The sequence below is a fragment of the Pelodiscus sinensis genome, chromosome 24, assembly GCF_052426305.1.
Source record: "Pelodiscus sinensis isolate ZL-2025 chromosome 24, ASM5242630v1, whole genome shotgun sequence".
Lineage (NCBI taxonomy): Eukaryota > Metazoa > Chordata > Testudines > Trionychidae > Pelodiscus > Pelodiscus sinensis.
Window position 1 is genome coordinate 8,259,661 of NC_143075.1, and position 27,168 is coordinate 8,286,828.

Sequence of the window (27,168 nt, forward strand, 5' to 3'; positions counted from 1 at the left end):
TCTGCCAGAGGTTAAACATAAAATGCGGAAGAGGATGGGATTTTTGTCTGAAACATAACTAGCAGTACTTGAAATTGTCATTCAAGTCCCTTGTTAGTGCCTAACCCTAATCCTCCAGGAATAGGTAGTCAGGATTCTTTGCTTTTTCTTCACAATGCAGGTATAGGTTCCTTCGTTAATTGCATTGGCAATAATGCTCATGTGGTCGTCGTTCAAAGCTAAGTAACCTGGATACGAGTATTCCAGAAGCTCCTTATCTTTATACCAGCTGTCATAAGAAAAATAGTGAAAATTAAAACACAAAGCGCATGGATCATAGTGCATTTAGGGGGCTTGTCAGTATTGGCAAAAATTTGCATTGGGCTTATGTCCTAGCACAGACAAGACCACACCATAGAGTAATAATCACCCCCCCCCCCCCAAAAAAAACCTTCAGTCCTTTCCTTCCTTTCTACTGTAGCATTCCCCACTGGGCTAAATTTTACATTGTTCTTTGTGCTCCCTCGTTTTGTTTGTCTCCTCCTGATTTTCTCATGTCTTATACTTAAATTGTAAGAGCTTTGTTGGAGGGATTGTTTGTGTTCCCACAGAGCAGCCTCTTTCTCTTTGCCCAAGGCCCCTAAACACTACTGCAATACAAATAAGTGATATTTTGTCATTTTAATGGCTATAAAAAGAAGCCTTAATGCCATAGGTGTCAGTAAACTGCTACTTTGTAGTGTCACTTCTATATGGAAAAAAGGTCCGAAGATTTACTCCAGTGACATCCGTTCCTATTCAAAGAAAAACTCACTCAGAACATGATTTCTGTATGTTTGATATTATTTTGTCTGTAAAATGCAGGGTCCCCCAAAGGATTGGAATGAGGAAGGAGCACTTACTAAACTTTGCCTTTTTTATGAATAATCTTCTGTCCACAGCGAAAAGTGACATTTCTGCCTTCAGGAACAATCTTGGTTTTCGTCCTGGGTGGAGGAGGAGTTGGAGCTACTGTTGGAAAAGGGAATTCTGGCCACCAGGAGAGGGGAGGGGAAAAAAACCAACTAAGTCAGTCTGTCCCATTGCAAAGCATTTCTGAATAACCACGCTGCCTTTTCGATGTCCTTTTCTGTATAGTAGTTCCTCGCAGCTTCTTCCTAAAGAAGCCAGTATTGGAAAGGCATGACTATCACACATAGCACCTCCCAGGGCATTTCAGTGGCACAAGATGACATGGGTGGGCTTCTGTCCATCATCACGCCCTTGCCAATACTTGTGAGTTTAGTGCAAGTCTCATGCTATTTGCTGGTGTGGGGAAGGGAGCAGGGAGGAAGAAGAAGGTTTAAAATCTCACATCCTGGATTCATACAAGCATCTTTGCAGGGAAACAGCTTATGTAAACTAGAATAGCATTTCGGTCACACAGACATCTTTGTTACTAGATTTAACTATCTAGCTCCAGTCCAAATGGAACTACACAACTCAAGTGCCTTTTTTCCTTTGGTTCAGGCTAACAAATGTGTTCATATTGCATCATAGCATGTACACTGAAGTAGCAGTGCCTGTTAACATAATGATACCTCATCTGCAATTCAGTATTACCACCAATGCTTTTGTGCTGGTCTCCTTGACTTACATTCTTCAGAGCCAAAGTGTGTTAACTGTGCAATTAATTACATGCTTTTTCCAGGGAATAGACTGGAATTTGTTTAATTCTGTAGCTTCCAGATTTCCAGAGGGATGAGTTAGATACAGAGAGCCAAGGGCAGAGCTGATGCACAGTATAAGTTAGACCAACCTGCTTTAGCTCACAACATTCCCGCTTTCTGTCCCATTGTTGTGTAAGCGATGCTGCCCTATACCTCATCTCTGAATGTCGCCCCCAGCAGTTAACTTCCCAAAAAGGATTAGATAGGGAAGTAGCCTGAGATAAATGGAACAAGTGTATGTTCAGAGACTGTCAGGGCTTTAGGAAAGTTAGACCAGGTCAGCAGACTTCTCTATACTCTGTAAAACATGTGGCTGAAATGCAATAGGCAAAGCTAGTGTGTTGGGACATCATTCATTGCTGAATTCTTTGGTCTGAAAGAGTCTTGTCATTTGTCACTATCATTCACATATAACTTAGCTTAACTTTGTCCCTCTTGTCAACTCTTATGACCCGTAACCCTACAAGAGGAGCTGATACCGTAGCAGAAATCACAGCTGGCGGGACAATGCTTTTTCATCAGCTTCATACGAGTCTCACAGAAACCCTTCCGCGTCCACAGTGGACATAGGAATAGTCTGTCTGTGCAGCCTGAAATAAAAGGAGAAAGCATCAAAGGTGCATTAAGTGTGCAATGAAATGACATTGGCTCACATCACGTAAGTCTGATTTGCCATTCTCACCTGAAGGGTTTAGGATAGCCTAAAACAAGCACACCCCATAACTATAGAAAAGTGCCCACTTCTTCATTAACAGACATGAAGTAACTTGCAGTAGGCAAGGCCAGCTGTGGAGCTGTGACAATTTGCTCCAGCTGACAGTCTGATCCCTTTGACTTCCGTGGAGCTGTGACACCAGCTGCAGCTCTGACCTTAATGTCAGCGTACTATGTGCCAGTCTGGCATAAATGGCTGTGCAGAGCAATGTAATTGTGAGCACTGGCTTGAGGAACCCTTGAAAAAAAAACACTAGTTACCAAGATAAGCTTGCTCTCCTGCTGTGTGCCAGTTTGGTGTGTGGGGAGGTCTTGCTTTGGTCATGTTGCCTTCCCATGCTGTAAATAAGCTATAGTCCAGACTTCCAAGCGATAAGAACATAAGAGCGGTCATACTGGGTCAGACCAAAGGTCCATCTAGCCCAGTATCCTGTCTGCCGACAGTGGCCAATGCCAGATGCCCCAGAAGAAGGGAACACAACAGGTAAATAGTCATGTGATCCCTCTCCTGTCATCCATTTCCAGACACACAGAAGGTAGGGACACCATTCCTCCCCATCATGGCTAATAGCCATTGATGGACCTAACCTCCATGAGTCTGTCTAGCTCTTTTTTGAACCCTGTTAAAGTCGTAGTCTTCACACCATCCTCTGGCAAGGAGTTCCACAGGTTGACTACGCTGAGTGAAGAAAAACTTCCTTATGTTTGTTTTAAACCTGCTGCCTATTAAATTAATTTGGTGATGACTGGCAGTCACTTTGTGCCTTCCTCCTCACATGTGCCAGTCTCCTTCCCACACAGCTCTGAATTTAGCAGATGAGCACGTACCAGCACAAGCCACTTCTCCAGGTTCATAAGCTGAAGGAACAAGATTTTGGGGAGTTGCATTGTAAGTTTGTGTTTGTTACTTTACTCATGGATGCACGTGCTGCCCTTGACCTGATAATTGACCTCTCCCAGTTGAAAGTGGGACTAATGGGGCCAAGATGTGAACAACCATGGAGTCGAGAAATGGTCACAAATCTAGGCTGAGGTACGTTGGTGGAGCAGACCGGAGAACCTTGCATTGGCACTGCTTTCTCTTGTTCTGTGCATTTTCAGGCCTGTCAATCTTGTACCCAGAATAAGAACAATTTTTTGCAGAGGTGAGGGGAGTCAAACATTTCCTCCATCCCCTCCCAATAGCTACAGCAGTAAATTTGCTTACATGTTTTAGGAAGCTCACCTTGCTCTGCCTTGCCTAGACCCTCTCTGGCCTCTGAGAGTAGCGTAAGAGGTTAAGTAGCATAGAAGTGAACTTGCTGACTGGGAAACTACAGAACTTACCCACCAAAACCTCTTTGTTTGTGAAATCAGAGTCCAGTCTGGCCAGGCACACAGCACCCCCGACTCCCATTAAAGCCACGATAGGGCGAAGGGAAATCAGTGCTGCTTAGGATCAGGCCTTTACTCTATTTTTTTACACCAGTGGTTTTCCAACTTTTTCTCTCAACCCGCACGCCATGCCTGTGTTGAGTAGGGATGTCAGTGTGTAGTCGACTACACAATTAACCAATAAGCCTGGATGATTACATGCAGTTCCTGGACCCCTACCTCCTTACTGCCTATTTTAGAGGCAGCAAGGGGGTGGGGGAACCAGGAGCCAGTGCCCCCTGAGCACCGGATCCTCCCCCCGCCGCTACTGCTTCTGATAGCCAATAAATGTGGGGAGCCGGCTTTGAAGTAGGCTCCCTGTGCATGCTGGCTCCAAGGACCTGCCTGTCCCCCCTGCCTTCCCCCCCCCCCAGCAGCATCTCCACAGTGATGCCTGCCACCCTCCCCCATGCTGCACCCTCTATGAGAGGTGCAGGGCAGGGAAGGCTGCCGGGAAGGCTGCCAGGAAGCAGTGTCTGTCCTCAGCAGCCCTGGCTCACCATGGACAGAAGTTGTTTGCTGCAGCAGCTCCTGGTCACGGGGCATCCGAGCTCCCTGCGGACAGGGACTGCTGCTACCCTGCACTGCTGCCTCTGTAACATGGGGTGACAGGCAGCTGATCTGCATGGGGAGCTGGTTTGAAAGAGGCAGCAGCATGGGATAGCAGGGTGCTCCCTGGGAGTGGGGCTGGGAGCATACTGGCTGTGGTCCCCACCCCTTGGGACTATTGAATAGTAGTATAACCGCTAAGATTTCATGCTGTTACATGACTATTCAATTACACGCTATCGAACATCCCTGGTATTGATGGCCATGACCCAACAAATCTTTTGTCTGGAGAGCAGGCTCTACCGTGAGGCTGCAGGAATGAAGGGGTGAAGGCTTTGCCTGGAAATGGGGGCACTGAGGTGGGGCCAGAGAAGAGGGGTTTGGACTGCAAGCTGGGGGTAGGGTGGGCCAGAGGGTTTCAGTATGCGGGCACAGTCCGCAGTGCCAGGACAGGCATGAAACTGACCTTAGCAGCCCTCCAGTCACCCTGCCGCAAGGAAACCCACTGCCTGATTTTCTGCGACCCAGTACTGGGTTGTGACCTGTTATTTGACAATCACTGCTTTACACGAACAGCAACGGCAACTTAACAGACCCTTTCTTCTCACCATAGAGTCTTTGAATCCCCCAGACGTCATCTTGGGAGATGGTCTTTTTCCCAGTTAAAGTGGCATTGATGTGCATCAGGGCATTGGAGTTCTGGGAGTGCATGAGTCCCAGGGCGTGTCCGATTTCATGAGCTGCTACGTGTACCAGGTCTGTAAGCCAAACACCTGGAAAAGGAAAACCAACAACAGAAGTGTCGCAGCTTGGCTCTGTTCACACACCTTAACGTATAACCACGCTCAGCAATTGTTTTGTTCAGAATTGTTTTATCTGCTCTGGAGATTTGCCCCAATTCCATCTCCAGTGGATCGGCAGCTGCTATGCTGGCTTCATGCAGCTTTGCCTGTAAGAGTTTGCATTGAAGCTGCTACATTTGTGGCTAAAATGAAGGTGGAGCCCCAGCCTGTCCAGGCCTGTGTGTCCCTGCCAATGTTCTCCCTTGTTATTTCCACAGCAGCATGCTCTAACTAGCATGTGAAACTGTTAGCCATATAGAAAGCACACTGCTTTGATTGTCCCTCATACACAGGTGATATAACCCCTACTGGGCAGGTGATGTTCTTGTTCTGTCCTTAGTGTGCCCTTAAAATATAGAATTGAACTGCAACTCTTTGACAGTAACTTGGAGACTGTGAGCAGCAGGGATAGAGGTTATAATCACCCTTCTGTTAAAAATCACCAACCCGTATCTCTTTCACGAACCAGGTTAGAGAATCTCCAACAATTTCTGCATGGAGTCAGTTTGTGGTTGAACTAGAGCAGCTCTTGGAAAAAGACAACATCTTGCATAGTTGCTTAATTCTGTAAGTGGGAATCTCTGAGAGTGCTTGTTTACTTTGGGAGGGGAGTGGCTCAAGTCACCTTTGGATGGTGGATGAGAGACTCTCTCATTCCTGTCTATTGTAACGTTACCTTGCATGTGTGCACCCAGCTACTTCAGCCCTTCTGGAGAATTATCTATTTGAGACTCACCCAGTGCTTTATAGCCCTTAGCGAAGTCAGCCTGGCAGCACCATCACTATTATCATCACTATTTTGCAGACAGGCAATTACAGTCGGTCTGGATCTCTCCTTCAAGCCATTGCAAATCAGAAGCATCGCCACTGAAATCAGTGGCATTACAGAGCTGTCAAACCAGTGAGTGTGGGACATTAGCTCCTGGGAGTTTGTCACAGAGACACCAAAAATAAAATTCTGATCTTCTGACTCCCTGTCGTGGGCCTTAGGCAAAGAACCCTTCTCTGCGCTCTGTGAATCTGTGATGGGTTGTGCATACTCCATACTGGGCTGGAAGGGGTTAATACCTTGTGGGCGGAGGCAGTTCCATCCTCCAGCTATAGTGGGCTTGCTCCAAGTGCTGGGATAATATAAAAGGGAGCCCCAAAGCTCAGTCTGGGCTGGATGCTGGAAAGGACGACGTGTTCCCCTGCAAAGAAGGGCGGCTTGACAGACTCTGGCCATTGGGCCACCCTGCCTTGAGGTGACAGACTGACACAGCAATGCAAGCAGGGCCCGGCCCTGTGATTGCCCCCTCTCGGGATGGGGTGTATGTACCCCACAACAGAGACTTTGGAATGAAGATTTTACTTGAATTGTGACACACACAGCTCTTGTCCACAGCTAGGAATAGTGAGGCCACAAGCTTGCTGGGCTCCTGGGCAAAGTGGGGGGAGGGGTACTTAACACCCCTGAAAGGGATGGGACCTCAGCCAGTAGGGGTGGGGCTGGGGCAGCCAGCCCTCGGTGCTGCCCAATACATGCACCGCAGCGCTCCAGCAACATTTTAAAGGGCCCAGGGCTCTGGCTGCTGCTGCAATAGCAGCAGTGGTGGCTGGGAACTCCAGGCCCTGGGTAATTGCCCCTTTGCCCCCTCCCCCCCTTGGGCTATGTCTACACTGGCGGGTTGTGTAGACAGCTCCTTCTAGCGCAAGAGCCTCTTCCGCAAAAATGGTGGCTCATTAGGTATGCAAATAAGGCTCGGCGATATTCCACGCTTAGCCTCATTTGCATGCTTCTGGCGCGACAACCTGCCAGTGTAGACATAGCGTTGGTGGTGGGCTGACTAGGAACATTAGTTCTTCAGTTCCCCACATATCCCTAATAGCTGTAACCTGTTCTCCACTTGGTACCCATCAGTCTGAAGACAGCTGAAAAATGGACAGTGACCCCTTATTTCCTGTAAATAGCTTTTAGGGAGCCTTATGGTTGGTGTTGATGTCTCGGGATTCTGTCACCTTCTTAAACAAAAACCCTCACCCACTCGAATGCTTGTAAAGCCAAACACGGTTAACATTGTACCAGCAGCTGCTTGCAGAAAAACAAAAAAGTCAGAAAATCAAGTTACCAGTTGGTAAGTATATGGTCTGCTGAATAGCAGACACCCATGAAATTGGCCATCTGATTTTTATTATCACCGTCACGCTGCCACAGAACGTATTTCAACTGCATTTCAGGGTTCTTGTGCCCAGGTTTTATTTTGATTACATTTCTGTTGTGCTTTGAGGGGGGAAAAGGGTTCTTACAAATTTTAGATGACTATTGAAATTCCCTCTCCCAGCTAGCTTCCCAATCCTGTTGTCTGTATGCTCTTGAGACTGCAACAGGTTAAAATAAAAAGACAAAATAAAAAGAATCCTTGTCTTGAAGATGTCAAAAAACAATTGAGATAATTCTGCAGTGGCAGGGGAAAAGATTGGGGTGAAAATCAGCCCTGTACAAAGGGCCAGCACCAGATCCTATGCCTAATTTAATTCCCACCTAAGCCTAGGGTTTTACCCACAAAAGCTCATGAGCCTATAAATTTTAGTCTCTATGGTGCCAAAGGACTACTTGTCATTTTTAAAGTCACAGACTAATACAGTTACCCCTCTGAGACTTCCTACAGTATCTATTCAAGACCACAGTCCGACTGCACATAGATCCTACTCTATTATAAGCGGAAGGACTGGATGACTTTCGCAGTAGGATGCAGATGCTTGTTGAAGGCAACAGTTCAGATTAGCTGTAAGTCACTGGACAAGTCCTCAAAAATATTACCTACAACTGACCCTCCCGACCCTTTTCCTCCCCCACAGCAGGCAGCCTCAGCTGAGAGCCCAAGACTGACTGTAGAGCCTGAAATTCCCTCTCCCCCTTCTCCAGGACACAGCTGATATTGGGAGGGAGGTAGAAGAATCTCATGGTGCTGCTTTATTGAGGCCAGGTCAACACTGGGAAGGGGAGGGGAGGGAATTCAACTTTAACTCTAAGGTATCTTGGGGTCAGCGTGGACCACAAGCTAAATATGAGTCACCAGAGTGACACTGTTGCAAAAAAAGCAAACATGATTCTAGGATGTATTAACAGGATTTGTGAACAAGACACGAGAAGTCATTCTTCCGCTCTACTCTGCTCAGATGAGGCCTCATTTCAAGTATTGTGTCCAGTTCTGGGCACCGCATTTCAAGAGAATGGAGAAATTGAAGGTCCATTTCAATGGAGAAATTGAAGGTCCAGAGAAGAGCAACAAAGAATGATTAAAGAGAACATGAGCTATGAGGAAAGACTGAAAGAACTGGGCTTGTCTCTTCTATATATTAAAAAAAAACATTTTTCCTGTGGGGATGACAGAGTGATATCATGTCACACTGCGTCCTGCAGTCCCTCAGCCTTCCGGCCTTCTGTCTCCCTCCTCCCTGCTGCTAACCCAATTAGCTCAGAATGTGGCCTGTGCCGTTCCAGCCCTTCTGCGCTGGCCAGAGGGGACCGAGAGAACATGGCCTGTGCTGCCCTGGCCCTTCTCTGCTGGCCGGTGGAGTGGAGGCTGAGGGGCCCAGACTGGCTGCAGGGGAGAGGTACGGGGGGCCCCAGAGGCCCATGCTTTCCTCCCCAGAGGCTGGGGGGGGAGGGGTGAGAGGCCAGGGCTGATATGGCCCTGGCCCTGCCCTCCCTGGTGGCTGGGGGGAACAGCTGGGCCTGCCTACTCCCAGAGACGGGGTGAGCGGGGTGAGCACAGAGCGCGTTTAGAAAAGAGAAGACTGAGAGGTGACTTGATGGCAGTTTTCAAATATCTAAAAGGGTGTGACAAGGAGAGGGAGAAAAATTGTTCTCCTTGGCCTCTGAGGACAGGACAAGAAGCAATGGGCTTAAATTGCAGCAAGGGAGGTTTAGGTTGGACATTAGGAAAAACTTCCTGTCAGGGTGGTTAAACACTGGAATAAATTGCCTACGGAGGTTGTGGAATCTCCATCACTGGAGATATTTAAGAGCAGGTTGGATAGACATCTATCAGGCCTGATGTAGATGGTCCTTGGTCCTGCCGTGAAGGCGGAGGACTGGCCTTGATGACCTCTCGAGGTCCCTTCCAGTTTTAGTGTTCTGTGATTCTATGAACTCCAGTGATGAGAATAGTGGCACTGGAGTCAAGTACCTTAGATTTAATTTCTGTGGTGGCCCCACTGCGGGAGGTCGATGGGAGAAACTGCAATTTCCCTTACTCCTTATGACCTCCTGCAGTACTGGGCGCACTCAGCATTTGTTTTAGCGGGTCCTTGCTAGGCCCATTAAATTGAAACCTGAAACGTTGATCCCTAGAGTCTGTGATTCCAACCTCAAAAGTGGTCCATTCTGAACCTCCCATTTCACGGGATAAGCACTCTGGTGTGCGTCTACTGCAGGCGAATTAGATGGTGTCTAGGTCTGTGCTGGTGCTGTGCATAGCTGTGAATGTCATCACTTCTGCCATCACTGCAGAACTCTTTCTAGTGTTTTATCCAGTTCAACCATAACATGTCGCAAGTGCTCCCACCACTTCCCTTGGGAAATTATTCTAGCCTAGTAATTCAGCAGATTTTCCCCGACAGTCTAATTTTTCCCTCCAGTATAATTCGTTCTGTCAGTGTAGGCTATGTTTACTCTATGGGACTGTGTCAATGTTGCCTCTCGAGTGCAGACATACTTTGACTTCCCCAAGTGTCCCCATACAGACAAGCCATAAGTAATTCCCTTTGAGCCTTGATGTTCGCAGTCCTTCACTTACATGTAAGCTGTTTGCTCATGTAATTGTGTGTGTGTGTGTGTGTGTGAATAAAATGTCAATACTTTTTAAAGCAACTAGAGATTTTGGGGGCCTCATTTGAAATGCTGTAATGAGCCTGCTTTAAGAAGACTAGAAGATTGCTCTCTGAAAAGTCAAGTCCCTTTAAGAATGTCTCATTGAAAACCCAGAATCACTGGTCTCTTTAAAAAGTCTTGGCATATACACATCTGTGTTTTATACATAATATATGCAACATTATACACATTTCATATGTATCATATATATAGCGCATGTGTTCTTACCCACACGAAAAAGGAAAAAAGACCATTTGCTAGAATCATAAAAAGATAGAAACATTGGATGCATTTCTAAAGTTTCTCCTACCCTGCTTCTTTGTTTTTGTTTTTTTTAAACCTTCTTTTTTGGTAAAAACAAAAAAAGCTGTGTATCAAAGATATAACAATTGCCTTTTAAAATGAATTGAGTTTGCTGATTGGTCAGGGACCATCTGCTTGTAGTTTAATGTTACTTTAGATATTGTTTTTAAAAAAAAGTAACCAAGATATCTTTAGGTGCCCACAAGCTTGAAAATGAGCATGCACGCAGGAAAGCTGGTTACAGAGGACCACAAAAATGTGAACAGCTGTGCCAAGAAATCAAAGTAACATAACGTGGCCTTCCCCAGAGCTAGCGCAGCTGCTTGGGCTGACGCCAGCCCCAATTGTTTATAATGTGATTGGAGCCCACTGAATTACTCAGAGCTGGAACTGCCACCAAAACAGGCCATGGCTGGAGTTCAGCCAGCAAACCAACAGCCACAAAAATCATACCAAACTTTCCTTTTGTCTCTCCCAGTACTGGTTAGACGGGGAGAAACTCTGCACCTAAATAAAGGCCTAAGGCCAAATCTTGCTCGCCTTGCACAAGGAGTTCTACTCAAGTTCCTGCAGTCTTGGCATAAGAAAGGTGGGTAGATATTGGCCCCTACTGTAGTAAACCCCTGATAAACAAAGTGATCAATTCTATTCCAGCAAAGCCTCTCCTGCAGGGACAATGGCAATCTATCTAGCTGCCGGTTCATCACTCTGTTTCACATGTGCACCAAGGAAAATGAATCATGGTTGGAAACATCTTCTGAAGGTTTGAACTGATGGAGGTGAAACAACTTATGTCAACAGCATGCACGTCCATCCAAGGTAGTGTCTCTAGAAAATGCTGGCTCCTGCAGACTTGGTTATGACACTGATACAGTGCCTTCCTAACTACTAGGGACTGCCTCAAACCTCTGGGGAAGTTTCAGTCTGAAACCAAACATTTCAACCTGGGTCCATCCCTAACAGCCACATATCATGGGCATCTGTGTCTTGTGAACCTTTCAGGATTCCAAGAGTAAGCAACATCACGATGAAAAAATGCAATCAATCTCTTGAGAAGCAGACCCTCTCCAAGACCAGTCACATACCCTTTTTCCAGCTGAACCGGGTGTTTCCCAATATCCAGTATTCATGGTCATCAAAATGGATTTCCCCAGTTTTGGGGAAGAAAGCATGGGCAAGCTCCCCTGTCGTCCCATCAAAACAATGGTGGATGAGTGACTCCAGGCAATCCGTGTGGTTTATGGAATAGAAGCCTGTGAAAGAGAATACATACAATAAGGCTAGTCAGGATCCTTCACACATACATGGACTCAAACGGGAGAGAATCTCAGGGCCATATTCTAAAACATGTACGTTTTCCATGCTACAGTTGCACAGAAGGGAAAACAACGATAAAGAGACAGGTAGGAATAAGCATTGAATAATATAAATCCGGTCCAGCTCTAAGGTGTTGGGGTGACACTGGATTTAGGGCGGATTTCAAAGGACACAAGTTAAGCTCAGGAGCTCCTGTTTTGCCACCAAGTGGAAACGCCTGCTTTTTAAATCAGGGCAGTAAGGAGGCAGTGACCCAATCAATCAAATGCTGAGCCTAAGCACTGCATGGACACCAGCAACCACAGCTCAACGTGCCCTCTATGGATATGAACGGTTACAGTAACCGGTTAAGCAACACCTGGAAGTAGCCCGTGGCCAGCTGCAGGCAGGGGGCTGCTCAAGTCCCACCAGGGCAGGCTGGCAGCCCTGCGAGGATTTGGAGCATCAGTGTGTGGCCAGCTACACGATTAACTGATAAGCCTTGGCTTATCAGTTTATCCTGTCAGCTACACACATTCCTCTTGTCTTGCTGCCTCTGTATCAGAGGCAGGAAAGATGAGGGAGCTGGCTCTGCGGACTTGCCTGCCTCCCCCATGCTGTGTCCTACAGAGGCAGTGGGGGGGGGGGTGCAGGCAGGAGCCGGTGCTCAGGGGGAGCTGTCTTAAAAGCATAGTGAGGGCAGGGAAGGCTACCACAGAGCAGCTTCTGTCTGTGGTGGGCCCAGGCTACTTTGTGGCAGCAGCTCCTGTCCACGGGGGATTGGAGCTCCCTGCGGACAGAGGCTGATCCCTCTCTCCGCGGGAAGTTTAGACCCCCTCGTGGACAGGGATTGTTGCCGTGGATCAGCCACTATCTGCAGGGAACTCAGCCCCCCTGCAGACAGGGGCTGCTGCTGCCCCATGCTGCTGCCTCTAATACAGAGGCAGCAAGCGGGAGCCAGTCTGTATGGGGAGCTGTTTTTTAAACCAGCTCTCACCTGACACCCCACACTGCTGTCTCTCTGATAGAGAGGCAGCAGCGTGGGGTGTCAGGGGCTCTTCAGGAACAGGACAAGGAATGCACTGACTGCCAGCCCTGCCCCCAGGGACGACAGAATAGTCCAGTAACCAATAAGAACTCATGCGGTTACTCGAATATTCAATTACCTGATATCTAACATCCCTAGCGGGGTTGGGAGGCAGCAGCCCCCTGTCCACAGGATGCCACTTAATTGGTTAACCAGTGAAGAGTTATCTGATTAAATGGGATTTTACATCCCTAATGTCCACCTCCCATCACATGAAACCACTTCCCCTATCCCAGTGCATCAGATCCCTACCCGGTCTGGTCAACGCTACTTTCTGCTTCCCTGCGTGGCCCAGTGTGAACTCTGTCATCCAATGCAGCTTGGATTATTCTGGTCTTTATTTGCTGCTGTAAATGCCTTTGAATTTTTGGGTCTTGTTCAGAGCTAACCTATCACCAGTTTCCCCACCGTCCCTACAGCGGTGGGTCAACGGAGCAAACACTCCCATCAGCTTCTCTTACTCCTTGCAGAAGCAGGAGTACCTGTTGCCAATGGGGATGCCCTCTGAGTTCAATTTAGTGAGTCTTAACTAGACTGGCTAAATCAAACTCCGGAAGATGGATCACTTCGTCGTGGATCTTTCATTTAGTGAAGACATGGCCTTAGAAAGGTGTATTTAGTTATAACCATTTGCCTGCAATGAATGTCCATCCAAAGCTTTTCACAAATGCCCGTGGAGTCAAATAAGTGTTCCCATTTTAAATCTGGATTTAACGGAGACATGGAGAGGTTAAGTGGCTTGTTCCAGGCCATGGTGTAGAACTTGGCTTTCAGGTTTGCGCTGTAGTTACATGTGTGTCAGTCCTATTTCTCAGGCTGCTTTGTGGAGCGCCTCTGTGGTAGCATTTTGCTCTCTGTTAGGCAAGGCCCCTAGAGCAATGGATCATAGGCTTTCAGGTGGTGTCACACAATAGCAGAGTGAAAAACATATTGTGAAACAATGGAAACTTCGCTGGAAATCCCAACGATACCGCAGTCTGCCCAGGAAGGAATCATCACGTCTCCCAAGGGCCATAAATCCTGAGAGGAATTTACATCTAGAATGTGAAACTAACCAGATGACCTAGGATTAAACTTTTTATTGTGTTTGCCCAGGACTGAGCACTTTAGAAAGACACCCAGTGAAGCTGCCTAGCAGCTTAGGTGGAACAAAGGGAAATGGTAAAGGAAGAAACAAAGAAACAAACAAACCCATGCGCAGCTGAGTCCTGGAGCAGAGGTCTGATTTTGCAAGGAATGGTACAGTGGATGGTGAAAAAGGAACCAGAGACGAGGAATAACTATGCTAGATGATGCTTCATCCTGCCGTGAGGGCAGGGGACTGGACTCGATCACCTCTCGAGGTCCCTTCCAATTCTAGTGTTCTGTGATTCTAATAGGATTCCAAGAACAGCATGGAGCATTTGGAGAGCTGGCAGGGTGTGGGGGAGAGAAGAATGGCAGCTCGCTCTTGTCGAGTATGTTTATCGGGCGATCTCAAGGCACTGCAAAGGAGGCACCATTAGCCCCCTTTCACAGACCAGCGGCACAGAGAAGTGAAGTGACTTGTCCCAGGGCATCAGCAGGCCAATGGTGAGCTGGGAATAGAGCATGTGTCTCCTGAGTCCCACTCCAGTGTTCTAGCCACTAGGCAACACTGCTAGCACAAGAAGGAGAATCTGCATTGAACTTCCTCTTCAGTTACTGCGCTTGTACCTATAAGAGCAGCCCAGGAACCATGGGGAGGAGTGTGATGTAAATGTACAGGTAGGCCCGTGCTCTGCACGAGGAAGAGGAAGCAGGGCGAACAGAGTATTGCTGAGGTGTTGTCCCTCCTGGGGCCCATGGAAGGCCACTGGGACATCTCTACAAAAAAAATACCAGGAGGCAGCATGGCTACCAGTCAGTGCACCAGACTAGGACCCAGGAGAGCTGTGCCCTGTCCCGGGCTCTGCCACAGGCTCCCTCTGTGACTTTGGGTGAGTCACTTCCCTTTTCTGCACCTCAGTTTCCTCATCTGTGAAGTGGGCATAATCCCGGGGAGGTTTCACTGTCTGAGCTCCCTGGGTCACAGGCAACTGTGGCCCCTTCCTTTGCTGAACACACTGAAGTAGATCCCTCCCAGAGAGAAGGCAGGTGCACCCCAGGTCTGAGGCTGCATCACCAGGACCAGCCAGAGGGCGTGGTCCAGGTTGTGCTATGGGGAGGGGTATTCCAGTGGCAGGACCCCTGGGTCTTACCCCGAAAGTTCTTCTGTTACTCGGGTTTCTTTCAACCCAGACCTCTCAGTAACTCTGCCACCAAAGGAACACAGACCCCCTTTTGGAGACAGGACGTGGCCTTGGGCCAGAGCCCACTCTCTCTTCAGTGCAGGACCCCAGGGTTGTGCCGACCTACCAATTATCAGGTCACTCGTCGAGCTGCGTGGCACCTCCTTGAAGTTGAAGGGTGAAATGTTGCTCCACATTCTGAAAGCCACCGCCAGTCCCTTCCGCGTGTCGCTCTCATTGATGAGGTTTCTTGGGAAGGACACAATTCTGCAGGGACACAGACTGGCGTCAAATAGACCCTAGACGTCCCCATTCATCAGCTGAAGGTCCCAGTACTACTCACCAGGGGAGGTTCCCATCTTCAATGTTTCACTGAACTAGACTAGAGGTCTAGTCCAAAGCCCATTGCAATCGGTGAGCGTCTCTGTTGACTTTATGGGCTCAGAGCGAGGCCTAGTTGCAGAACAGCGGGTAGTTTAATTAGGGTGATTGACTCTTTAGCCTGGGGTAGGCAATAACTTTCGCATGGGGGGGCCACTTAATACATTTTGGTACATGATCACAGGGCTGGCCCCGGAATGGGCGGGGCCTGGGGCAAAAGGGCTGGGGCTGGGGACTAGCCTCTTTCCTGGGTTGCCTGAGGCTTTGAATTAAAAACACAGTGAAGGGTTCGCGGCTCCAGCCGCTGCTGGGGAAGTGCCATGACCGGGAGCCATTTAAATAGGATCCTGCTGCCTGAGTCACCGCCTGGAAATTCAGTGGCATCAGGATGTAAATAGAAAGCGGCCAGATACAGTCCAGGGGCCAGATCCAAGTGTTTGGGCCAGATCCGACCCCTGGGCCGCATCTTGCCCAGCCCTGTCCACTGCGGAGGAGGTACCATGATGCTTGGTGGACAATGAGTTATTGGCTCTTAATTCTTGCCCACGGTACCACCAGCTCCAGCTTTCACTGCTCTCCTCCGGGCGGGAGGGAGGGTTTGTGCTGTTCTGCAGCACCCCACGTGATTTGGTTGGGTTGGCGGCTGCCCAGCACTGACCTCTGCTGTCCATTTGGAAGGACTGGTCCTCTGGCCAATGACAATCTAGCACCCCACGAGCCAGACTGTGGGGGAAAGGTCCCTCCCCCCCGCAATGGCTGCTGGGCACATTGTCCCTCTGGGGCTTTGACCTAGTGCTGGTCGGGATGGTGCAGTGGGTGCAGGAGGAGGGGGACACCTGACAAGTCACGGGGAGACACTGGGATGGAAGTGCTACCCCGGGGACCAGACAGTAGCACTGCCAGTCTGGGCCTGCTGCTCACTGCAATGCTCACCCAGTCCCTTTCTAAGGGCCTCCGGACCTCCTGTTCCCGGGCCCTTGCCAAGGTGAAAGGGGCAAGGTGGAAGCCCCTGCCACAGGCGGCTAGAACCCCCCTCCTGTCCGTTGCCTACAGCAAACTAAATGCAAACATCACTGGATCCTCCTCCCTGGCTTGTTTGTTGGTTTAGATGAGACTCCCCCATCCAGTTCAGTGCTGGGCTGGGAAGCCTCCCAGCTGGAAAGGGAGCAAGATCCTCCCTGCCCCGAAACAACCCTCCTCCCAGTGCAGGGCGGGGGCAGCGACAGGCATTCCCTGCTGCCGGAGGCCACTTTCAGGTCTCCAAACCCAGTCTGATTAGATCCGGGTCTGCTGAGCAGCAGCTGCTGCCTTGTAAGATCACTTCAGAGTGGGCTCGCTGCACTTTAAAGGCCAGACCAGGTTGAGGGGGGGTGTTATAAAGGGGTGGTTGTCACCACATATTACTCTGACTAATGTTTTCACACCTCAGGAGTTCTCAGAAGGGCGCCCTCCCCTCTCAGCAAGGATGTTAACAAGGGGCCTTTCTTTAGCAAGACCTAAGGCCTCCTGCCAAGGCTGAGGTGCAAACCACATCCGGACCCCTGGCCTCCTGCTGGAGATGCACCAGAGCAGCGAGGTCGCACCTGCCAGGCCTCAGCTGACTCAGGAGGGATTCCCAGGCCACACTGGTTGTATCTAAACAGCTAATGCACAAACGTTCAACAGGACCGGCCATCCAGGACGTCTCTTTACTGCTCCCCAGTATCCCAAAGAAGCAAAGCACCTCTCGGGACATGGATGCCATTGTCTGTCATGCCTGGCCTGCCTTTCTGATGGGCACAGCGTTGGCTGGCCAGAAGCCATTCCTCCCTTGGTGCCTTCGTGGCGTTTTGCGTAAGGCCTGAACACGTCACAGTTACTGTGGGGAGGCCAGAAAGGAACAAGAAAGGACTAGCTCCACAAGTGGTGTAAGTTTGCCTGACTTTGGAGCTGGGCCAGCAGAGGGGCTGACCAATAGACTTAGGCTTGGGTCATTCCCGAGAGCGTTGCTTTGGCTCAAGTTTGGGGCGTGCTGTCTTGGTAGAGTCTCGATGCAACTGTGCTGCGCACACACTGGGCCATTTTTCCTGGGGCAATGTCACCAAGTCCAAGGTCTTGCGCCAGCTTATGCTAGTGGTGAATTGAGTCTCTTAAGCTTTTGGTCCCACAAATATGGGCTACGTCTACACTGGCCCCTTTTCCGGAAGGGGCATGTAAATTTCACGAGTCGTCGTAGGGAAATCCGCGGGGGATTTAAATATCCCCCGCGGCATTTAAATAAAAATGTCCGCCGCTTTTTTCCGGCTTTTAAAAAAGCCGGAAAAGAGCGTCTAGACTGGCCCCGATCCTCCGGAAAAAGTGCCCTTTTCCGGAGGCTCTTATTCTTACTTTGAAGTAAGAATAAGAGCCTCCGGAAAAGGGCACTTTTTCCGGAGGATCGGGGCCAGTCTAGACGCTCTTTTCCGGCTTTTTTAAAAGCCGGAAAAAAGCGGCGGACATTTTTATTTAAATGCCGCGGGGGATATTTAAATCCCCCGCGGATTTCCCTACGACGACTCGTGAAATTTACATGCCCCTTCCGGAAAAGGGGCCAGTGTAGACGTAGCCATGTGGTCTTTGAATGATTGGCAATTTCACAGAGGAAAATACCATCCTCATTGTACATACACGTTGCTCCGTCCTCTCCAAAACAGGTCTTCTCTCACTTTGCAGCTGCTCCAAACTTCTACCACGTCCAGAGCGGTGTGGGGCAGGCAGCGTTCTGGACAGCCCCGTGTGTGGGCAGGAAATTCGGCCTTAGGCCGTGTGGCACATCTCCATTCTGGTGGGATGAGCCGGGACATGCTACCTTCCTAGCAGCCATTGGGTTTTTTAGGGTCTAATCTGAAAGATAAAGTTCCACCTCTGCCACGAGCACAGTGGGGTATCTGTAGCACTCACGTGGGTCTAACTCTGCTCCCACTGCAGTCAATGACAATCGGACCGTCACCTTCCTGGGGAGCAGTTCAGCCAGCACTGAGCCCACCCAGCATGAACTGACACCAAATGTCTTTCCCAGAGAGGGTTGGAAGGTTGGCTCGGTCCTGTGGTCAAAGGGAAGTGTAGGGGTGTCAACCCAGAGCAGCACCCTACCCAATGGCAACCTGTAGGTTTCTGCAGGCTTTAGCACAGGGGTGGGCAATAATTTTTAACCAGGAGCCACTTCAGAAATTTTCTAAGTGGCCCCGGGGCTGACACGGAAAGGATGGGGCCTCAGGCAGAAGGGGCGGGGACAGGACACTTCTGTGCTTCCACAGACCCTGATTGGTCTGGGCTTGGGGGAGTGCGCAAAGTCTTTGTCCCCCGCCCCCCCCCGAGAACCACCAGCTGTTCTGAACAGCGGGCGGTTCCCTCTAGGTCCCTGTGCCCCTGGTGAAGGGGGGAGATTTCGCACACTCCCCCCTGCCGTCCCCAGGTCAATCAGAGCCTGAGGAAGGGAACATGTGAAGTCTCTCACTCCCAGCCCTCGCCCTGCAAAGGAGCATGTGCTTAGAGTGGAGGTGGAGGGAGTGCGTGAAGTGTCCTCCCACCCTGCAAGAAGTGCATGGTGCTTAGAAGTGCCACACCCCTCGTAGAGTGGGAGGAGACTTCGCATGCTCACCCTCTTCCCCCAGGCCAATCAGGGTTTGGGGGCGGAGGGAGCGCGTGAGGTTTCCTCCCGCCCTGCCAGGAGCGTGTAGCACTTCTAAGCACGGTGCACTCCTTTCAGGGTGGGGGCAGGGCGGGAGGAGACTTCGCGCACTTCCCCCAGCCCCTGATTGGCCTGGAGGCAGGGGGAGCGGCAGGGCCTTTGTGGGCCAGGTCCAGCCCACAGAGGCCCTTTTACCCACCCCTGCTTTAGCAAGCATCATACCATGAATGTCACACCATGCATGAGTTCCTTATATCATGAGTCCTGCTCTGTAGAGCCCTGTGTAGCTCCATATCTGCCCACGGCTACCTCATCTCTGGGCGTGGATACCTGTGGATACAAAGTGGATTTGTAGGGCTCCAATGATCTGTGCAACCTGTGGGAGGGACCTAGCAGGAGTTGTCTGAATAGAGCCTATGCCAATGTGTGTCTGGGTGATGAATTGTTCCCGGCTGTCCACTGCTCCTTAGCAGATCAGTTAGCACGCACCTCCACAGCAGGAAAACACAAGTGTCAAAGGCAGGCAGGCCCAAAGAGACGCTGCAGACCGGGCACCCGTGGCGTCCGCACACTTTCATACCTGTACGTCAGGTTGAAGTGGTCCCATTTCAGCTGGCCCGGTGTGAGCGTGTAGCGTTTTCTCCGGGCACGGGGGAAGTGTGGGAGCGCGAGGCCTTGGAGAGCCGGGGCACCCACCCACTGGAGGCTGGGCGAGATGGTGTCTTCCTTAAAAGACAAACAGGTGGTCAGAGGCGCTTGAGCCCATGTGAGGGCACTTGCATATGTTGGTACCAACTGGTGGGCCCCTGCCTGTCCCTCCCAAAGCAGCAATGGATGCTGCAGGCTTTCTACACTGCACCCCATGAGGAGATCTGGTGAAAACCCAACATTTCTCTCCCCTGCCCCTCCCGGCGCTTCCCTTGCCTGTACCTGGAAATACGTTTTAGAGTGTCCATTCCCAGGCCCATACGCGGGGGTGTGTGCGAAGGGTGCAAACACTCCCCTCCCCACATGGTCCTTCATGGTCCACCATGGGGCCAATTCCGGCCAGGCTGGGAAAGGCAGAGGCAGTGCGCTACCAGCCTCCTTCCCACAACTCGCACATCCCCTCCTCCCCGAAATTCCTGCGTCTGGACCTGATTCCTGTGCTAGAACCCCCGCCACATTAGCATAGGAAGCACACAGCAAGATGTACATTGGCAGACTACCCAGAATGCCCCAGAGGTTCAGGGCCGTAACAAGGGCGAGGTGAGCGAGGCACTTGCCTCGGGCGCATAGCTGGGGGGGGCAGGGCACGGAAAAGACAGCTACTACTCTGTCTTTGCTCATGCCTCGCGCCACGTCAGCGCCCCCGCCCCCGCTGAGGATGGTCTCGCCTCAGGCACCAAATTAGCTAGTTACGACTCTGCAGCGGTTGCGCCACAAGAAGGCGAAGCACCAGGAATGGCCAAGAGAGGAGTTCTCTCCTGATGACGAGGAACTAGATGGGTGCTCGCAGGCCGTTTCTGTCGCTGACATCTATTGGCTGGATTTTCTACTCTGCTAAGGCCTCTGTGAAGTAGGTCAGTGGAGAATTTCCTCTCAACCTGGAAACTCCCCTGGGAATTGTGACATCTTCAAATACAGGTTGAACCTCTATAAATCGTGACTTTCTGGTTTGGCTGGACCATGGATGGTTCAGAATCAGCGTCCCAGCATGCTGTGGGGGAGTCAGGAGCCCGGTTCGATGCGGAAGGGGAGCCTAGCATGATGCAAGGGGTGAGTAGGAGCCCAGCATGTGGCCCAGTTGGGTGGTGGTGGGAGGGCAGAGCCAATGTACAGCTAAGCTGGGCTCCAGGAGCCAGGAAGCCCGGTTTTCGGCTCAGGTAGGGGAGAGGGGAAGCCGGGAAGGCCAGTGTGAGGCAGGGGGTGGGGCTGACATTGGAGAGGGGCCAGAAATGACCTCCCCTACTCCTGCAAAATCCCTCATCTAGCACCAGTCAGGTTCGGAGGGTGCCGGACCAAGAGGGTCCAACCTGTATCCCCAGCCTCGGTGTGCAGAGAAGCGTTCTTGGGACGGGGCCGGGCAGGAAGAGCAGAATCCAGAGCAGTGGAACTCTGCTCTCTAGGCGACCTCCCATCAGTGGTGTAAGTTACAGAGCTGCCTCCGTACAGCCCCAACTTGTGTCAGGTGGCCCAGAAGTAGCCTGAATCTGCGGCCACAGGGATTGCAGCAGTTCCTGGAAAGTTCTCACTTTGTTTTATTTTGCCAGCTGTCTCTGGTGTCATCCTAACGTGAGCTGTAACATGGATGAATGACGACAAATGGTTTGGTAGCACTTCATAAACTAACAAAACACATAGATGGGATCACAAGCTCTTGTGGGCACAGCCCACTTCTTCAGATGACCTGAGTTTTTACCGGGTGTTTCTTCATCTGAAGAAGTGGGCTATGTCCATGAAAGCTCATGATCCCATCTATGTGTTTTGTTAGTCTGTACAGGATAAACTTAAAAAACAGCAAATGGTTTGGTAGCTCTTTCTAGACTAACTTGGCTACCCCCAGAAGCTTATGGATGAATGAGTCAGGCAGGCTCACGTTTCTGCCGGGAGCCCTTTATGAAGTTGGGCTGTGAACCTGAAACTCCCCAAAAGTAAATTGGAGCAGCGGATGCATTGAAGACCCTCAAAAAACAAGACAAGCAAGCCCTTTACTTTGCTGCCGTCCCCGACTTCATTGGCTTAGGCAAGAGGCCTGGCTCTTTTCATTCTGGAGGTGGGGGGGGAAAATGAGGGGGGTGACAGAGCAATCTTCTACCACCTCAGCCTCCTAGCTTTAGGGTTCATAGACTGCTTGTTTCTTCTTGGCGTGCTTGCTCATGTCCATTCAGCATAGGTATGTGTGCTCGCCCCATGTACCAGTGCTAGTAGATTTTCCCCAGGCAGTGGCCATACAGGCCAGGGGTCCTAGCGCCCCCTGGAGTGGCGCATGTATGCCACACTGTGTAGGGCGCTCCCGGACCCCTCCTTTCTCAGGTTCTTTATTGTCCCCAGTGAGGGTGTTAGGAAGAGCTTGCTCCAGCCTTAGCTTAGTCTTCCCTCTCTGTTGTGCTGTAGCTAGTTATCTCCGTTAGTTTAAGTACCTGTAAGTAGTTCAGTTTAGCATTTGTTAAGGGCACGGTCTACACTACAGCGTCATTTTGAAACAAGGTGAGCGTCCACACAGCAAGCCCGTTATTTTGAAATTATTTCAGAATAACAGGCTCCATCTGGAATAAGAAACCTTCATTTCACGAGGAATAACGCCTATCTCGAAATAGCGGGAGAATGGACACATCACTCCCCAGAGCCATTCAAAGTCATTACTCCCCGGTACTTCCTGGGGCTCTAAATCGAGGTACTGCATCCACATTAGAGGAGCCTGCCTGGGACTAATTTCAAAGCTGCCCTGTAGTGTTGACGTGCTATTTTGAAATAGGTATTTCGGGAATTATTATTCGGAAATAACTTATTTTGAAATACTGTTGGGCTGTGTCTAGACTGGCCAGCTTTTCCGGAAAATCAGCCGCTTTTCCGGAAAAACTTGCCAGCTGTCTACACTGGCCGCTTGAATTTCTGCAAAAGCACTGACTTCCTACTGTAAGAAATCAGTGCTTCTTGTGGAAATACTATGCTGCTCCCATTCAGGCAAAAGTCCTCTTGTGCAAAACTTTTGCGCAAAAGGGCCAGTGTAGACAGCTGAGATTTGTTTTCCGCAAAAAAGCCCCGATCGCGAAAATGGTGATCGGGGCTTTTTTGTGGAAAAGCGCATCTAGATTGGCCACAGACGCTTTTCCGCAAAAAGTGCCAATCTAGATGCTCTCTTCCAAAAATGGAAAACTTTTCCATTAAAAGCATTTCCAGAAAATCATGCCAGTCTAGACGTAGCCTTGTAGTGTAGACATACTATTAGGGTGCATCTACACAGTGGCGCTATCTCGAAATAAGCTACACAATTTGAGCAACGCAAATTGCATAACTTACTTTGAGTTTATTTCAAGATAGTGCCAAATTTCAAAATAGACTGTCTACACAGCGCCACATTTCGAAATAGAATGCTATTCCGACAAGTCCCTTAATCCTCATGGAATGAGGTTTACTGGGATATTGGAATAGCAAGCCCATTATTTCGATGCATTTCGAAATAATGGGCGTGCTGTTAAGACACAGAAAAAGTTATTTGGGGATACTGGACATATCCTGAAACAGCGCTGCTGTCTAGACATACCCGTAGAGACTTAGCCTGGGGTGAGGCATCCCCCCCTCTTCAAAGCCTGCACCCGAGCCTATGCCAGTCAGCATGCTAACTGCCTTCGTTGTTTGGGTGAAGGACACATATTGGGAAAATGCCGTATTTGTAGGATGTCAGACTGATACAACATATTATCAATATGCCTAATAACTCTCAGATGTGGCTTGATTAAGCCTCACAGGCCCCCTGCATGGAAGGCAAAGAGTTATGTTCACTGCACACATGAAGGTGCCGAGGCCCAGAGGAATGAAACAGACCCAAGGTCACACAACAAGTGGCAGCTGCAAGACAGAACCCAAGCATGCTGACTGCTGGCCCATGCTCTAATTACCAGACAGCGCTGCCTCCCGTTAGCTAACGTGGCTTGTCAAAAGCCCAGGAGAGACCCCATCCTTGCTGGGAAGCAGCAACTCTTCTGTGTCCATCTTGCTGGTGGCCCTGGCTGGTGATCTGGTTTCTCCCCCTTTTCCCAAATGTAGGTTGAACCTTAACCTGGCAGTCCCACTTGTCTTCTCTGGGAGACAGGCCTTGTGCCAGCTCAGCTATGCGTCAGGCCCTGTTTCGTGATGTTGACTCCCGTTCTTTGGGGAGCATGTGTAAACCCCAGACTTCTTTGAATGCAAGAACTTCAAAGGGCTGAGGTGGCCAAGGACTGGTCAGTGCTGGGCGCAGGACACCACAGCCGGGATAATAACTAATCCGGTGCTTTGTTCTTCAAGGATTCCCATGCAGGTTACAGACGGCAATGCATTAAGCAAGCCCTGTGTGCTTGTGTTTCACCTTAGCTGCTTTTCTTAAGGCAGGCACAATCTCATTGGCTTTCATGGTGCCACTTTCGGGTTACACTCCGGCCCTTTTAAGCCACTCTGGCAGCATAAGCAGGCCCTAAAACTGGGTGCAAACAGCTCCCTGCGAATACCCTGCACAGTGGGCTGCCCCATAGGCACAGAGCTAGTACAGGGACTCTACCCCGCTGCTGTCCCAGTCCCGGGGCATCAGAGCAAGCTGCGTGTGTGTAGTCAGAGGTCACACTGCTGTTGTCGGTTTCTCAGGATACGTGGGAAACACGGTGTACAATACAGCAGCCCTGAAGCTGCACTGACTTAATGCCAGAGGCCAGACATTGACCCAGGATAAAAGTTTAATAGGTGGCTTAAAGCCCTCTTCTCCTCCCCAGCCCTGGCCTGGTGACAGTAGGAAGGGTGTGTCTACACTGCACCATAACTTGAAATAAGCTATGCAATTTGAGCTCTGCGATTTGGCTACGTCTAAGCTGCAGGCTTCTTGCACAAGAACGGTTTTGCACAAGACGTCTCGCACAAAAGGTCTTGCGCGAGAGCAGATCCACACTGCCATTTGCTTTTGCGCAAGAGCGTCCATGGCAGTGTGGACGCTCTCTTGCGCAAGAAAGCTCTGATGGCCATTTTAGCCTGTTGCCCGTCCACACTGCCTTCTTGCGCAAGGAGCCCTCTCTTCCAACTTTACTTGCACAGGAACGTGCGTGCAATGTAGACGCTCCGCACGTTTTTGGTGCAAGAATGTGTGTTCTTGTGCAAAACGCCTGGGCTGTGTCTAGACTGGCCAGTTTTTCCAGAAAATCAGCCACTTTTCTGGAAAAACTTGCCAGCTGTCTACACTGGTCGCTTGAATTTCTGCAAAAGCACTGACTTCCTACTGTAAGAAATCAGTGCTTCTTGTGGAAATACTATGCTGCTCCCGTTCAGGCAAAAGTCCTGGCGAAAATGACAATTGGGGCTTTTTTGCGCAAAAGCACGTCTAGATTGACCACGGACCCTTTTCCGCAAAAAGTGCTTTTGCGGAAAAGCGTCTGTGCCAATCTAGATGTGCTTTTCCGAAAATGCTTTTAACGGAAAACTTTTTCTGTTAAAAGCATTTCCTGAAAATCATGCCAGTCTAGACGTAGCCCTGCAGTGTAGACGTAGCCTTTGTGTATCTTTTTTTGATGCTATTTCGAAATAGCTTATTTCGTCATTTGGTGCTGTCTACACAGTGCCAGATTTCAAAATACAGCGCTATTCCAAAATGCTCCTGACTCCTCGCAGAATGAGATTTACAGGGACGTCAGAATTGCCAGCCCAAAATAACGGGCTTGCTGTTAAGACACGGGATAGCTATTTGGGATACTCTGGTATCCTGAAATAGCATTGCAGTGTAAATGTCCCCCTAGGAAGAATCAGGCCTAGCGCAGGTAACGTAAAACCTGTTGGGAATATTCTGATTTAGGCTGCAGGTCAGCCCATTGTAAAGATGGGGCCCGTTTCCACCTGAGAGAAGCCTTCACATACCCACCGGTGTTGAGGGTAGACAGACCTATGCATTTGGATCAGGGCCAGTTCTACTCATTATAATGAGGTCCAAGAAATACAGAGATAGCATCCAGAACGTGTATCCGCCAATATACTACCCACCCTTTACCATTACGGCACAGTCCACTTGCCCACACTTGTCTAAATTCATTCACTTTCTCAAGTTGCACAGACGTTAGTTCTTTCCTAGTTCTCTCTGGCCTGTTCAGAGAGTCCCATTTCCATGACTGACACTTTAGTGGAGCTATAGAGCTTAGAACCAGTTTCACAGTGGCAAAGTACTGAGCATATGCAGCAGCATAGGACACTGCCGTCAGCTGGCAATACATACACACGCCAGAGGAGATGTGAGTTAAGAGAGGCATTTCATGATGTGACATAAGCAGCAACATTTAAATTGGCTTCTGGGTGCCCCTTTCTTTGCCTTAGTTCCCCAGGAATCCCAGTTTGCTTCCGAAGACCCTGCCTCCAGCACTGTAAAAGATGAATCTGCCACAACAGCAACTAACAGGTTCTGGCTCTAGCGCTTCTGTCAGTCAGTAGCGCCGCGTTCCCATGAAAGAGCAGTGGGGCTACAAGGCCAGGAAATGCAGAAAGCCACATCACACGGGGCTGTCAGAGCGGAGGGTCACCAGCTGCTTGTGTTCTCTCCCACATTGAAGAGTTTTGCCACGTGCCAGATTGTGGGAGAGAAACTCCAAGTATTTTAAAGGGTTATTTACAGGTTGGATATAGCAAAGAAAATACTCGGCATGGCCCTAGAAATCTTTGATCAGCATCCGACCCTGATCTTTGGGGTTTTCATTTCCCTTTCAGATCCTTTTGCAAAAAAAAAAAAAAAAAAAAGAAGAAGAAGAAGAAGAAGAAGGGAGTCACTACCCACAGCTACTGGAGTGGACAAGCCACCCATAGGGGAGTTTTTAGCTGATTTATGTCACCCCACAAGTTCACAAGTTCATCCCCCCCCACATACTTTTTCTATATTCTGTATTCTATTCCAAGCATCTGAGAATTTGATCCTGTCCCTACCTGAAATTTCTGAGCTGCAGCTCCAACTGGATCTTTCAGAGTAACCAACAAAGCCACTAGAGGGAAAATGCAAACAAATCCCACAATAGATTTAGATCGCCCACCCTTCTCCTCGCTGGATGAGAGAAAGTCTTTGATGCTCTCTGCAGAAAGTCCTTCCATTTGAGCCATGTCTGCCTTGAATTAAAAAAAAAAAAAAAAAAAAAAAAAAGAGGAAGAGAGGGGGTAAAAAGAATCAATTTCTGGATTTGCTTGGTAATCCTCCGGCTCGCAGTTGCAATCTGGAGCATTTGCAAGGAGCTCTGCAGTCCAACGTGTGCAGAACCACCAGCAGCCTTTCAAAAAGCAATTTAAAAAAGAAATGCAGACTGTACATGAAGCCGCTTTCCAATGTGCGAGGGATTCTATTAGCCCCGGCCAAGCAGTATCAAGTTACTGGAGCTGAAAGTTAGGGCTGGAGGAGGACCCAGCAAAGCACAGCAAGCTGGGATGAACATGCACTCCTTCCTTTGACTG

At 49.7% G+C, this 27,168-nt stretch overlaps 1 protein-coding gene across 1 annotated transcript; it reads right to left on the minus strand.

Moving 5' to 3' along the window:
• Positions 1-9: 9 nt before the first annotated feature.
• On the minus strand, positions 10-27,168 carry MMP23B (matrix metallopeptidase 23B). The gene is made up of 8 exons (XM_006119207.5): positions 26,653-27,168; positions 19,607-19,752; positions 15,124-15,263; positions 11,450-11,617; positions 4,973-5,137; positions 2,168-2,278; positions 882-1,008; positions 10-268 (listed from the first exon to the last, which is right to left on the minus strand). Exons 1-8 carry the CDS (start codon positions 26,821-26,823, stop codon positions 94-96), a joined length of 1,203 nt encoding a protein of 400 aa, XP_006119269.2. The 5' UTR covers positions 26,824-27,168; the 3' UTR covers positions 10-93.

Excerpts from the sequence above, each read along its gene's own strand:
- MMP23B (XM_006119207.5), bottom strand. The coding sequence starts at position 26,823 with ATGGCTCAAATGGAAGGACTTTCTGCAGAGAGCATCAAAGACTTTCTC. Across the intron at positions 11,618-15,123 it reads GACGAGTGACCTGATAATTG|GCTTCTATTCCATAAACCAC; the intron begins GTAGGTCGGCAC and ends TCTCTTTCACAG. Across the intron at positions 269-881 it reads CATAAAAAAGGCAAAGTTTA|CTGGTATAAAGATAAGGAGC; the intron begins GTAAGTGCTCCT and ends TTCTTATGACAG.